A 14,448-nucleotide genomic window follows, 5' to 3' on the forward strand; every position below is an offset into this window, starting at 1 on the left:
ATGTGTTATAAATTAACATTGAATACACTTAATATGAATTATTACAACAACAGCAAAAAAAAAAACTGAATGTTTAGTCCAAACCACTATACAGGTATAAATGACATACAAGACTTGAGTTTGAGCAATTTCAGAAAAGACATTTAATCTGTTATATGCAACAGATAACATTTCAATTACAGCACTAACACTAACGGATATCTAAATCAAACCATAGGATCTCTAATTAAAACAATACTGTCCATTACAGGGATTTACTAGTCCAAATATTAGAAAATAGATTTTTTTAACATTTATTTTTTTGTCAGTACATCAGTAATGTTGATATCATATGAAAAACATATTCATATACAGCAAACATTTTCACGTGTTTCAGAAGTTTGTCATTCCAATACAAAAGTTTCTCACACACTCACTGAACAAAAGAGAACAACTTTTACAGAATATTCATATTTCTCCTCTGGCATGTTCCAAGTAATGTCCATGCAATTCTTGAAGGTTGGAAAAACAAGCATTACATTCAGTGCAAACTAAGTCACTGGCTGTGTCCTCCGTCTTCAATACAGATGGTGACCGGCTTGAACCATTTAATTCTTTCATTGTTGAAAAACTGTCCTTAGTGTGTTTTTTAACCATTTGACTCTCATTATTCTGAGAATTAGGAATGGAATGTGGATCTGATGACAGATAAGCCAATGTCCTAGTGGTGCTTGGGGCCTCCGTATTCGGTTTTTGCTGCTGCTTTTGTAATTGATGAAAGCTTGAGGGACTTACGTGTGACAATGAATGAGGCATTTCTGCACCATTTGAAGAGAATTTCTCTTGTCTCTGATTATCAGAAAGGCTGTAGTTGTGGCTTTGATGCTGGAGGTGGTGAGATTGATGTTTTTCCCTTGTTATAAGTAGCTGGCCTTTCATTGCTATTGGTTCTTTCTCTACACTCTTATGGCAGAGCTGATGGTGGAAAAGCAAGTCTAAGTTCTCAAAACTGGCACTGCACGTGCCGCACTCATAGGGATGCACAGCGGACTGCGGATCAATGGTGTAATGTGTCTCCATTGGATCATTTGTGCAGTGAACAACTCCGTGTCGTTTAAGAAGGATTGCACTTGCGAAACCTTTTCCGCAAATATCACAAATAAAGGGCATAGTTGAGCGGTGCCACTCTTGCTGGTGATTTCTCAACTTTTGTGCATTTGAGAACGTGTGAGGACAGAAGGGACAAACGTGAGAGTTAAGTTCTGGATGCTTCTGCAGGTGTTTTTTGTACAAGCCCACAAATCGAAACCCCTGACCGCACTTGGGACAAAAAAAGCGTCCTCTTTTCTGTCTATGCAGCCGCTGATGAATCCAAAATTTGTTCCAGTTTTTAAACATCTTGTTGCAATCGACACACGTGAAGCTTCGAGCCCGCGAATGAGTGAGCATATGGGCTCTCAGCCTTCCTACATGCTGGAATACTCTTCCACACTGTGGGCAGAAGTACTTTCTTGGATCTGCTTTTTGGTGCGTACTGTTCAGCCGAGATACGAAATAGCTGCATTTGATTGGCTGATTGACCGAATGCTGATTATTCTGTGAGTCATAAACAGAGGTTGCCATGACCTGAGGAGGGCAAGCAAGTAAAGAAGAGCATCTTTTGAACTTCCTCGGCAAGGAAAAATCTTTTTCAGGAGATTTTACTGGACTTGCACTTCGCATTTTTTGTGCAGGTCTTCTTCTCAAGGAGTTTTGGGGTTGTAATCTGTGAGGGGAATTATAACCAGAAGACTTGGTTTTTGTTTGCCGAATGGATACGCAGTGCTTGCTGTGAGTATGTAGCTCTGAGAGAAGACTGAACGTCTGCTTGCAGTAGTCACAGCTGTAACGCTGGGTATCCGTGTGTCCTTGCAAATGTAAATCATACTCATCTCTGGTGCCAAAGCAACTTTTGCAAAGGTGACACCTGAAGCTGATAACACCTTCCAATTCCATCTCTTTCAAGGTGGCATGTGGGTTTCTTTTACCATCACACGTGTGTACTTTTAATGGCCCGATCTGAGAAAATCCCTTACCACATTTTGAACAGAAGAAAGGCCTGATGGACCAATGCACTCTTTCATGGACACGTGCCGTACACGCCTGAGTAAAGGATTTTCCGCACACCTTACAAGAGTATGGCTTTTCTCCACTGTGAATACGAAGATGGATTTTGAGGACAGACTTGTAGCAAAAGACTTTCCCACAGATCGGACACGTTTGGGGTTTCCCTTTCCCTCTTCCTCGCCCCCTCCTCCTTCTAGGGGTGATTTGATTACTACGAGCATCACTCTCCACTTTGTTGATCACACTCACCTGGTTCACGTCGGCATTTTTCTCATTCGTGGCTCTATTTCGGTCGTGGTGTCTGTGTGCGTGTTTCCGACTTTTGGATTTATGGACTTTGCTGTGAGATCGAAGGTTAGAGAGTTGAGCGAAGGCTTTGCCACAATCCTGGCATGTGAAAGGCTTCTCACCTGTGTGGACACGCAGATGAATGATATACGCAGAGGCATGATTGAACGGGCGCCCGCAATATTCACACTTGATGACCCGTTTCTCTTTGCGTGGCCGTCCGCGAGAAAATGAAGGAAATCCACGTTTACTTTCTGTGATTTCCATACTGCTTGCTTCAGCACTGGCTTCGGGTGAAGGTGTCTGGTTATTCTGATCTGAATTAGACTCTTGCGTTTTATCAGGTGAATTATCTTCACTGGCATCGTCCAGTGTTACCGCAGTTTGGTTTAATGCGTCAGAGGACAAGGTTTCTTGATTTTCAGCGTCAGAATTTTTTGCATCTGCAGAGCCCTCGTAGATTTGTTTGTCAGAATCTTCTTCGCATTGGCTATCACTTATAACAGGACAGGATGTATCACAGACAGCTTTCTCAGATGTTTGGACATTTGAACAGTGGGCTTCATTCTTGTCTGACTCTCTTTCAGACTGACTACTTGAGATTTCATCTGTTTGAACAGACATCTGAGTGTCGATTTGTGGTTTATTTAATTCTGCATTAAGCGGCAGTGATTTTGGTTCATTATCTGTGGTGCTGGAAAGACAATCAGAATTTGACTCTGGCTGATCACAGTCTTCCAAACATTTCTGTGCATCCATATCAGCCTCTTTGACAGGGGTAAAATCAGAGTTTAGTTGCTGTGGAAATGTATTTACATCTGTTTTTTCGCTCTCTTTTTCATCAGCATTAACGGGCAAGGACTCAGGTAGGACATTAGCGCCTGCAGGCGACGGTTCCTCCACTCTTCTGTTCTGGGAGCTTAAAGCCAGACCTTTAGAAATTAATTCCCCCATTCCTCTCTTCACAGATTGATCATTGGCTTCATCCTCATCAGTGTTGGTTCCTTTCTTCTTATCCTCTCCTTTAAGCATGATGTGCGAGTCGCCTGCAGGTGCCTGAGTTTCCCCTCACTCAAGCTGAAACTAGACAAAGGAAAAGGAATAAAAGATATAGATAAGATATTATAAGATGTATTGCATCTAATTTTAAGTTTAATCAGCACATTAGCAGCTGTTCACCTGCTATCCACATAGTAGTTGGATGTATTATAAGGAAAGTTCACCCAAAACTGAAAATTCTGTCATCATTTACTCACCATCAATTAGTTCCAAACCTGTATGCATTTCTTTGTTCTGCTGGACACAAAAGAAGATATCTGGACTGCCATAGTATTTATGGTAGTCAATGGAGGCGAGAGCTGTTTGGTTACTGACATTCTTCCAAATATTTTATTTATGTTCAGCAGAACAAAGAAATTCATACAGGTTTAGACCTACTTGATGGTGAGTAAATGACAGAATTTTCAGTTTTGGGTGAACTATTACTTTAATATCCCAGGTGAAAAAATAATGTAATTAAAGTGCTCTATTTCACGCTCTAATTTTGTACTTAACATACTAAAAATTATTCTTTAGTACTTGTTAAGATAATCTTAAGAACATCTAAGTGTACTCAACTGTGCTATTTTGATACACCATGAAATATGGGTTTCCCATACACTATGGGTTCAAGTATACTATAAGTGGTAACTAAATACATATTTTAAATACAGACATAGTATATTAAAAGCACATTTTAGTTCATATTTCATGGTGTCTCAAAATAGCACAGTTGAGTACACTTACATTTTCTTAAGATTATCTTAAGAAGTACTAAAGAAGAATTTTTAGTATATTAAGTACAAAATTAGCGCACAAAAATAGAGCACTTTTCAGCTTTTTTCCACCTGGGACTGTTGTAGTTAGTTGTAGTAAAACGTCAATGTGAAACTACATAATGTAATATTATATTCAAGTAAATTAATATTATATAGATAATATTATATATTGCCATGTTGGATTTTTTTTTAATGGTACATGAGCAATTTTAAAAAGATGTTGCATCACATACAAGCATATGTACGGAGTTGAAATAGTTAGTATCACTGTATTATTTCGATGGCAAAATATTTTATCCATAAATGCATAATGTCATCAGTAACATTTTTAATTTTAATGCAGGATATTGCCTCAATCTTTGGAAGTTATAGATATTTTCTTAATATAAAAATGTATAAAGCATAGGAAACTAAATAAGTAGCTGAATACCTCATGATTATATTTATACATTACGTTTATTTATTTTTTAAGTAGATCCTTATTTATTACTGCCATTAAGTATTTATGTTTCACGTGTTTCTATGATTGTCAATAGTGGCTCGTGGTCCGTTCTTTTATTTGAGCGATTCATTCAAAGAACCGGCTCACATGGTCAGTCATTAGTTAGTGAATAGAACTACAGCAAAGAAAACCAAATAAACAAGTGTTCGCAATTCATTGTCCCCTTTTTTGAGTTCTTATCCACTATTTGTATTTAACGATATTCAATTCTGACCGCAAACGCACAACAACTAGGGTAAAAAAAAAAAAAAATCAGCGCCGTAGCAAGTAGCGTTTGATGCAGAGTGATGGCGCTCTGCAGCCGTTTGCAAAGGCCATTCCTGCCATAATGTTTCTGTAATGCTTTATGCATGCACTGTTACAGTCAGCCCTGCATCTCCTAATACAACAGAACCTGTGCTTTAAGAACGAGTTTATTTTAAAAAGCGAAACAAGCGTATTTAAACAGGATTAATGTGTCTGTGGGTTAATTCAACGATACCCGACGCTGGACTTAACGAATCATTTAAAACCCCAACACTTCATTTTTATATATTAAAAAACACTACTTCAATGCAAAATTAAACATGCCCGACTTCATAAATACCCATGCTCGACTGCATTAAATGAGCTTCTGCGTTTACTTTGAAGAAAGTACATGCGAACAAGCAACACAAACAAAGGCAACCAACCTTTCATGCTCTTTCTATTCAGCACCAATGAACTAAGATTCAGGACTCGTATACTATACAAATGGAGCTTCCTTTTCCGTTTCAGATAAAAGCCTCTTGGACGTCTCACTCTGCATGTGTAAAGACAATCACCCCAATATGAAAATACATGTTAAATAATTCTAGTTTGACTGCATTTACCGCGCACTATATAATACCAAACCATTCAAGTATATAAAGACTTGGTATGGGTATGACTTTTTTTCGATTTTATTTGCAGTAAAAAAAAAAAATACAGCATTAAAATGTTTTTACCAATTATTACACTGCAAAAGGCATGCATCTGAATATCTAATATTCCATTAAAAGTTGCTAACAAAACCGTAGAAATGGTTCAAAATTAAATGTGAAATTATAAATAAAAAATAGAACATTAGAAAAAAAATTCTGAAATCTTAAATGATAAGTGATTAAAGATACTATGTCATCACAATGGCAAATTCACCAAGTATAATGTTGATTCAGGTATCATGAACTAACAATGAACACATATATGTATATATATATATATATATATATATACATATATATATATATATATATATATATATACATATACATATATATATATACATATACATATATATATATACATATACATACATATATATATACATATACATATATATATATATATATACATATATATATATATAGTCAAACCAAAAATTATTCAGATATTTTTTAAAATAAAGTACATTGTAACATATTATACCCAAAAATTCTTCATGCAGTGGACAACCAGTAAAACTGATAAAAATATGGAACCAAAAATTATTCAGACACTTTGACCTGACCATGTTTTGCTTAAGTGTTTTCTGACATAATTAAGATTCATTTTTACTGACACAGTTTAACTGAGATCTTGTCATATTGTATTACCATTTATTTTAAACTATAGTGAATAAACTGCATTAATGAATGAAATGTTCAAGGTGTCTGAATAAATTTTGGTTTGACTGTATATAAAAAGTTTTATCATGGTTAATGTTGAATTATAAATGTAGCCTACTATTGGCTACTACTCATTGTGAATTCACATTTGTTCTTAATACAATTATGAACTGATATTAATTTTATTGTGTAAAATGTAATAGTATGTATAAAATGAATATTATACTAGACTAATAAATGCAAAATGTAAAAATATTGTCCATTGTTTGCTATTTAATTAATATTTGCATACAGAACCTTATTGTAAATTGTTGCCAAAATAATCTTTGCACAACTACAGAACTGCTACAAGCTAGCTGAATTGAGATTTTTTGTATGTCCACATATGACAGTTGAAATACAATTGTGTGTCCCTCCTGATACTTAATTTATGCAAATTTAACACATTGACTGTGTATTGTATGTATTTTGTAATGTATTTTAACTTGTTCAGTCCTCCACCAGTTTTACCACTCAATCAATTCACCATCTTTCAAACTTTATCATTAGTCCAGAAATTTGTACTATTGCTAGCAGCACCATTTAGCACAGTATAACATTCAAAGTTTTGATCTTAAATGAATGTGTCACATCCGTTATTAATTTATTAGACTTTGAAAGGTGTCACTATTGTGTTTATTGATGCAACGTAGAACATGTTTACATCAGAATGTATTATATACAGTACACTAACAATACACAATGGCTACATTAAAAAAGGCTGCAAACTATTATATTTTACAGTTTATACAGTGCATTCACCAAAAATCTCTGTACTGAAAAAAAAAAAAGCTGTATTCAATAGATGAATTAAGGAAACCAATGAAATACAGAGGAAGCTGAATATGATATTGACAAGACAAAAAAAAGTTACACTACTAATCAGATATCAAACTTTTTTTTTTAAACGTTTTAAACTACTCAAAATTATTTTTTACTATTTAAAATTGTACTCAAACTGCTGCCTTATGTCTCTTTTAACATTTCATTTTGATCGCATATGCAGCAATGAAGGCAAGCAGTTGATTCAACTTTTAAGAATGCAGAAAAGGTATCGGTTTCTGCTCTAGATCATCTTCTGTGTCATTTGTTGTTGTTGTTGATGTTGATGTTTCAGGCACTGGCCCTAATATGCGGTGAACCCTTCTTGTGTGATTTTTAAGGGACACTATGTCAGGATAGCTGCGCTGGCAAATCTGACACTTGTATAGATTGTGTTGAGCCATTCCCCTCGACAGCTCAAGGCCACCCACAATACGATGGACCCTCCTTCTGTGGTTTCGGAGGGACTGTACATCTGGATAGCTGCGTGCACAAATGTGACACTGAAACTGATTGGGAGCGCTGTTTTGCTCAGTTCCCTTTGATGGCTGAAACACCGTGCCAACAATACGATGTACTCTTCTTCTGTGGTTTTTCAACGATTTTATGTCAAAATAGGAGCGGGAGCATATCTGACACTGAAACTGGCCAGAACGGACCGGTTCTACGGTAACCAGATTTGGCTGTTTAGGCCGATGAACTTTCCTTAAGTGATCCTTCAGGGATTGAAGCTTTGGATAACTGCGAAGGCAAATAGGACATTGAAAAGGAGTAGGAGGAGTAGGAGTAGGAGTAGATAAACTGCTTTGTGTGCTTGCTTGGGACAGCTGTTCCTGTGTGTCTTCTGCTGGCCTCATTCTGTTAAAGACTCCATGAACATTTCTTTTATGCTCCTCGAGTGCCTGAGGTGTTGGACAATTATGGTCACAAATCTGGCATGTCACTCCAGCTTGCCTGCTGTGCGAGACCAGGTGTCTCTTGAGCCCATCTAGACAACTGAACCAACGCACACACACCGGGCATCGAATCGGTTTAAATGCAGGTTTACACGTATTGCTTTGAATGTGAACTTTAAGGGTCACTGGGTTGTGGAACATTGCACCACAACGAGAGCAGTTGTGTTTCTTCTGACCTGCAGTATCGCCTTTGCAACGTAACCGTATGTGTCTTAACAAGGAACTGCGGAGACTGAAGTTCTTTTTGCATTTATGGCAAGACCATGTCTCAGGAAATGACCTATGGTTCACATGTTGAGGTGACAAGAGTGCGGGTGGTTGTGCTTTTATGTTAAGCGCCGAAAAACCTGTAGATTGCTGAGGTCGAGTCGGAGCACGTGATGGCACCGTTTGGGGAAATGAACGAGGTTGTTGCTGGGAACCTCTTTGCTCATTTGCTGGGATTTTAGACTTGTTGTGCAACTGCTGATGTGCTTCAAAATCCATCCATGACTGCAAGTTCTCACCACAGTGTGGACAAATGTAGGACTCCTGCGCATGCACCTGCAGATGTTCGAATAGAAGTCGAGGACAAGTGAACGAGGCTCCGCATTCGCACGTCACCCTTCTTGGGAGCACAGATGGAAGTGACATGATCCCCCAGTTTCTGCTACTGCTAGTATTTTGAGTGCTCTCCTGTTGGGCTGCTGGGTTTTCTGTAGATGGAGACAGGACGAATAAGTTTTCCTGAGCTGTAGGTGTGGTTTTAGACTCTACAGTTCTAGGGCTTATTACTGAGTTAGTGTTTGTTCCTTGGCACTTTTTTACATGCTTATTTAAATTGTCTTTGCGGCTGATGAACTTGCCACACAGAGGACATGGAAACCTTTTAGCTGGCACAGGCAAATCAGATGATGCATTCTCAACAGTTTGCTCCATCTTTCTAGCCTCACAAATCTTCAAGTGCTCCTTTAGCGTAAATAAGCGGGAGTAGCTTCTCTGGCAATCATTGCAAACATACCGCTTCACGCCTTTATTCGTCACATGCACCTGAAAACCATTACCATGTTCTGCTGGATTAATTTCCTTGTCGTCAGGTAGCTCTACAATTTCAACATCCTGATCGTCATCACAGTCGTCTTTAGCCATGTCTGTCAAATCATCCTCATCAGAGTCATTCTGATCTACATCTATTAGTATATCAATTTCAGCATCATCCAATGGCATGGTCCACTGCTTTTCAACCAATTTATCTTTTTCCTCTGCTTTCATCTCAACCATGTTGACTGGTACTTCAGAGTTTTTAGATGATTCAGTTGGTTTGGAGTTAGAAACACTGGCAAAAATGGACTTAACTGGAAAAACTGGATTTATCTGATCCTTCAGTTGCATCTTCAACCCAGCCTGATTTTGCTTGTCAATTGAAAATTCTGTATTCTGTTCCTCAATCTTTACCGGCTCTGTGCCTACGCCAATGTTTATATGCTGTGTTGACATTTGATTTGTCTTCGAGTCTTGTTTTTGAGTCTTGCTTCGGTCTACTTCCATTTTTTGGAGTTTGACGTGACCTTGGTTGCCAACAGTGGGTGAGGATTTCAGAGAAGCTTTATAAGGACAGTTATGAATTTTGAGGCGGTGCCTCCTTGTGTAGCCACGCTTGCATAAAGAACAGTAGAACATTTTTTCTATCTGTTGAGCTGTAGGGCTGATCGGTGTCACAGACATCTTTCCCAAAGGTTCAGAGTTTCTAGAAAATGCATCAGAGCAGACGTGGTTCTCTGGGACGGAGATTACAGTTATCACAAACTGTTGGCAACAAAGACAAAATTTAACTCTCTCTTTCTTGTGCAAGGCATGATGCATTATCAAACTGTCTACGTTCTGGAAAACCCGACGGCAGAGTCTGCACTGAAGTTTGCCTTCAACGTTGTCCCGGCCAAAAAGTTTTTGACGAGTCTCGAGAACCACCACAGGGCAGAGAGTTTGTGTCACAGATATAATCTTCCCCTTCTTTGGCGACATCTTTCCAGTTTTCACACTGACCACAGTGTCTTTTTTCATCTTTGATTGATTCTCCAGTGGTTCTGGCTTTGATATTGTCATGGCAGTCGCAGGTTGCAATGGTGCTCTCGGTGCAACTTTTCTGGGGGGCAAGTTCCTCTGTTTCATTTGGACGGGTTGTTTATGACTCATGTAGGCAGATGCTAGCATCTTCAGGATTGATTTCTTACTAATTGCAGTTGATTCTCCACAAGATTCTGGTGATTTCTCATTGTCATGCACAGAATGGTTTAAAGTGTCCTTCTCAAGGATCTGCACTTGGTCTTCTCCTACCAAGTTGGAGGATTTTAAAGCATCCTTCTCAAGGATCTGCACTTGGTCTTCTCCTACCATATCGGAGGATTTTAAAGTGTCCTTCTCAAGAATCTGCACTTGCTCTTCTCCTACCACATTGGAGGATTTTAACGTGTCCATATAGAGGATCTGCACTTTCTCTTCTCCTACCATGTCAAAAGATTTTAAAGTGTCCATTTCAAAGATCTGCACCTGCTCTTCTTCAACAACGTTGGAGGATTTCGAAGTGTCCATATCGCAAATCTGCATTTGCTCTTCTCCTTCCACAACAGAGGATTTTAAAGTGTCCATTTCATTGATCTGCACTTGCTCTTCTACTACCATGGTGGAGGATTCTATAGTGTCCTTCTCAAGAATCTGCACTTGCACTTCGGTCACAGAGTGAGATTCAACAGGCTTCAAGTTGCTGCTTTCCATGTCGGCAGAGGATTCAGTCTTCTTGATATCAGCATTTGAAATAGGAGGTGCACTTTCTGCAAGAGATTTTTCATTGGAATAGGATGGTGAGAGACTGTGAAAAACTTGGTTGGAGACAGGATGGTTGGAGTCTATTTTGCTATCTGGCATGACAGGAATCCTACTCAAATCTGATTTGTCCTTATTTTCTGGCCCATGTTGCTTTTTGTGGTCCTCAAGAGCTGTAAAACCACTAAACTCCTCACCACATTCACAAATGTAGTTTTGGTTTGGAGAGGCAGACATTGTACAGTGGTGTTTTTCAAAGAGATCTTTGCTCGCAAATAAGCTTCCGCAATTGATACAAGTAGGTAGTGTTGATTCTGTTTGGCAAGAGATTTCACTTGCATGAGTCGCTTGGTGCACCAGGAGTGATGACAAATTATGAAACGTAGCTGAGCATGCCACACAACTGTAAGTTTTAGGACTCCCTGCAGACTTTGTTTCTTGAAGTCCAAGCATTTTGCAGGTGGCAGAAGATTCCACGGCTGAACATTACATTTAAGAACTGTTACCAAAATTGTTGGTATTGTTGTGTAACTCCTAAAAAAAGAAAGCAAATAAACACAATTAGTGGCATAGCATGAGTTTTCAAATGTTTTCAATACAGGCATACATCATGTATTGTTATAGGGTCATTCCATGTCAAATCAACCAAATTTCAAAACTTTCCCTTTGTTGACTTTTTTTTTCTGTAAAAAGACAACCATAAATAGTGATGAAAGACAAAATTTTAAATGTCACAGATGTATATTTACTGAATAATCCACTATTTCGTAGGGGGGGGCCGAGATTTAGAGCCAATTTGCAGGAATATAAAATGACTTTAAAAAGATGGCAGCATTATCATTTTCTTTTTGCACAGAGATTGGTCTATTAGTAAAATCTGTTGACTTTAGCAATCTTTGTTTCATTATATGCAAACAGTAACTGTTCAAAAATGGCAAAAAACACTTCTTTTGGAAGAGGAATATCTGACTAGCAAATAATGTTGAAACTAGAAATGAATCTCATGTTTTTCTATCATCTCAATTGCATAGAACATACCTGAGTGCCATAAATACTCCTTTTCCAAATTTTCCATGCCTGAAACTCTAAAAGTATTCAAGGTATCTTAATATCCTTCAAGACTCTCATTCATAATAAACTTTCCTTTTGAAATCTTCATTTTCAAGGCCCTGTAGATCAGTCTCATAGATATGGGGATCTCAAAGCAGCTCCAAGTTCAAATGGTTGGATTTTACCCATTTTCAGTGATCGAAAACCAAATGTGGTTCACTTTGCACACAGCTGATACTGCATTTAAAGAGGAATGTCTGAAGAATAAATCATGTTTAAACTAGAAATGTATCTTGTTTCCCTCTATCAAAAGAATTGCATAAAACAGCTCTGATTACCAAAATTCACTGAAAGTGGTTCAGGTTAAGTTGAGGCACATTAACTTGCTCTTAAAAGTGTATTTATAAGAATATATATTTGAATCAGTTTTAGGGATATTTGTAAGATGAGATTTTGTTCATTTTAACAGCTTCTGAAGCTACCAAGAGTTCAAATATCTTAACTACATGTTACTGCATTGACATCCCTATAGCTATGAGATTGAACTATAAAGGGCCTTAAAAATTAAGATATCTTGAATACTTTTAGAGTTACAGGCTATGGTACTCAGACAGGTATGTTCTATGCAATTAAGATGACATTAAAAAGGAGATACATTTCTAGTTTTAACATTATTTGTTCTTTAGATATTCCTCTTTAAAAGAAAAAAAAAAATCAGCCATAGACAAACTGATTTGGTTTTTGACCACACATTAACATGTCCTTATCTCTGGGATTAAACCATTGAGGGTCTTTAAAAATGCAGATACCAAAGGGAAAGTTTTTTAAGAACCAGAATCTAAAAGGATATTGAAATATCTTTAATAATTCTTGAATCACAGGCATGCAAACTCGAGGCAAAAAACACAAGTGCTTTTTGCCACTTTTGAACCACCACCACTGGAGTATAATGAAACAAAGATTGCTAAAGTCAACAGATTTTACTAATAGACTTACCAATCTCTGTGCAAAAATAAAATAACGATGCTGCCATCTTTCTAAAATCATTTTTACATCCCTCTAATTTGGCTCCAAATCTCAGGTGAAAATTGTCCTTTTGACCCCCCTCGACGAAATAGTGGATTACTCAGTAAGTATTCATCTGTAACATTTAATTCTTTGGCTTTCATCACTATTTATATTGGTCTTTCTACAATAAAAATTTGAGCTGGGGACCTCTGGTTGATTTGACATCACCCTATAGTTCTAGGTGCTGTCATGTTTTAAGTTCAATAAAAGACAATTCTGTAATGCAGTTCTAAAAATGGAATTACCCGTGTATGGTGTAATTTTATATTTTTGATTAAAAAAAATACTACCATCAGGGGGTAAAAAAAAAAAACTTCTAATCTGTTCTCCACTAAAATAAAACCTGGCTTTAACTGGATGCATGAAAAGTGCTCATGGAAAGGTACAGTCTATTGTCTATTTTTTAGTTATACAAGTTGTAGAATTATTATACATTATACAAGCAGAAAGTGATTAGCAAATATTAATACTGTTGAAAAAAAAAAAAAAAAACAGCTAATGTTTAAATAAAATTCTTGATATGCATGACCATTTCTAAAAACTTGGCACACTTGTTCAAGACTAAATACTTTAGAAAGATTTATGCCTTTTACAATCTCGGACACCCATATGTCATTAACCTCAGTGAGTTCATGCATATTTAATAGAGCGAAAACTAATTTCTCAGAAAACTCAGCTAGTTCAAATTAAACTGCAGCGCTCGTTTTGAAGCAAAGCGTTTAAATTATTCGTTACAAATAGCATTTGTTTCAAATGTAGCAACAATAGTGGACAGAGAAAGAGGAAAGACGGCTCATAGCATGCTTGGATTTTGATAGGCCTGGCCGCTTTCCGTGGCAAAATACTCAAATATGTTCAAATAAAAACGGTCCAAAAAAAACCCTAAAACACATCACCAAGGTGATCTGCAGACCACTCGTTGATTTAGCATTAGTAGATAGTTTAAAAAGAGCGTAAAAAATATCACAATAGATGCCAATAACAAGCACTTCAATAGATGCTGCAGACTTAGCATCAGACTAAACATGTTTAACTATACAATCAGCCTCCAAAACCTAAAAGCAAATAACATCTCTTTACCAAACCAAACTACACCAAACGCGCTTTATAGGAACATCTGATTGTTGGATATAGCGCGTGCGGAAAATGTCATTGGCGTGCTGCTCAGGGGAATTGAATGACAAAAACCGCAGCTAACGACTGCATGCGCGAATAAAAACGAAGCATATAAAGCATTTCAAACAGTTATTGGCTTGCACTCACCTTGGGTATGTACGGTGTGCAAACCAGCATGATTTTACTCAAAGAAGTTATTTATTTTCAATCCGAAAGACGGTGTGTTTTTTGCAACCAGTTTCTGTATAGACGTGTTATTCTCGCTGTTCTCTATAGAGGGCAGTATATCTGAGCGCTCACTC

The 14,448-nt window shown here is 37.4% G+C and overlaps 2 protein-coding genes across 2 annotated transcripts; both read right to left on the minus strand.

Annotated features, from left to right (window-relative positions):
• Positions 1-131: 131 nt before the first annotated feature.
• Positions 132-5,378, minus strand: si:dkeyp-84f3.9 (zinc finger protein 443). Its single transcript, XM_067395463.1, has 2 exons — positions 5,364-5,378; positions 132-3,456 (listed from the first exon to the last, which is right to left on the minus strand). Exon 2 carries the CDS (start codon positions 3,403-3,405, stop codon positions 448-450), a length of 2,958 nt encoding a protein of 985 aa, XP_067251564.1. The 5' UTR covers positions 3,406-3,456; positions 5,364-5,378; the 3' UTR covers positions 132-447.
• A 1,586-nt stretch (positions 5,379-6,964) lies between these two features.
• Positions 6,965-14,398, minus strand: im:7147486 (uncharacterized). Its single transcript, XM_067395472.1, has 2 exons — positions 14,294-14,398; positions 6,965-11,446 (listed from the first exon to the last, which is right to left on the minus strand). The coding sequence occupies exon 2, from the start codon at positions 11,363-11,365 to the stop codon at positions 7,370-7,372; it is 3,996 nt and encodes a 1,331-aa protein (XP_067251573.1). The 5' UTR covers positions 11,366-11,446; positions 14,294-14,398; the 3' UTR covers positions 6,965-7,369.
• Positions 14,399-14,448: the final 50 nt, after the last annotated feature.

This window comes from Chanodichthys erythropterus, chromosome 2 (genome assembly GCF_024489055.1).
Source record: "Chanodichthys erythropterus isolate Z2021 chromosome 2, ASM2448905v1, whole genome shotgun sequence".
Taxonomy (NCBI): Eukaryota; Metazoa; Chordata; class Actinopteri; order Cypriniformes; family Xenocyprididae; genus Chanodichthys; species Chanodichthys erythropterus.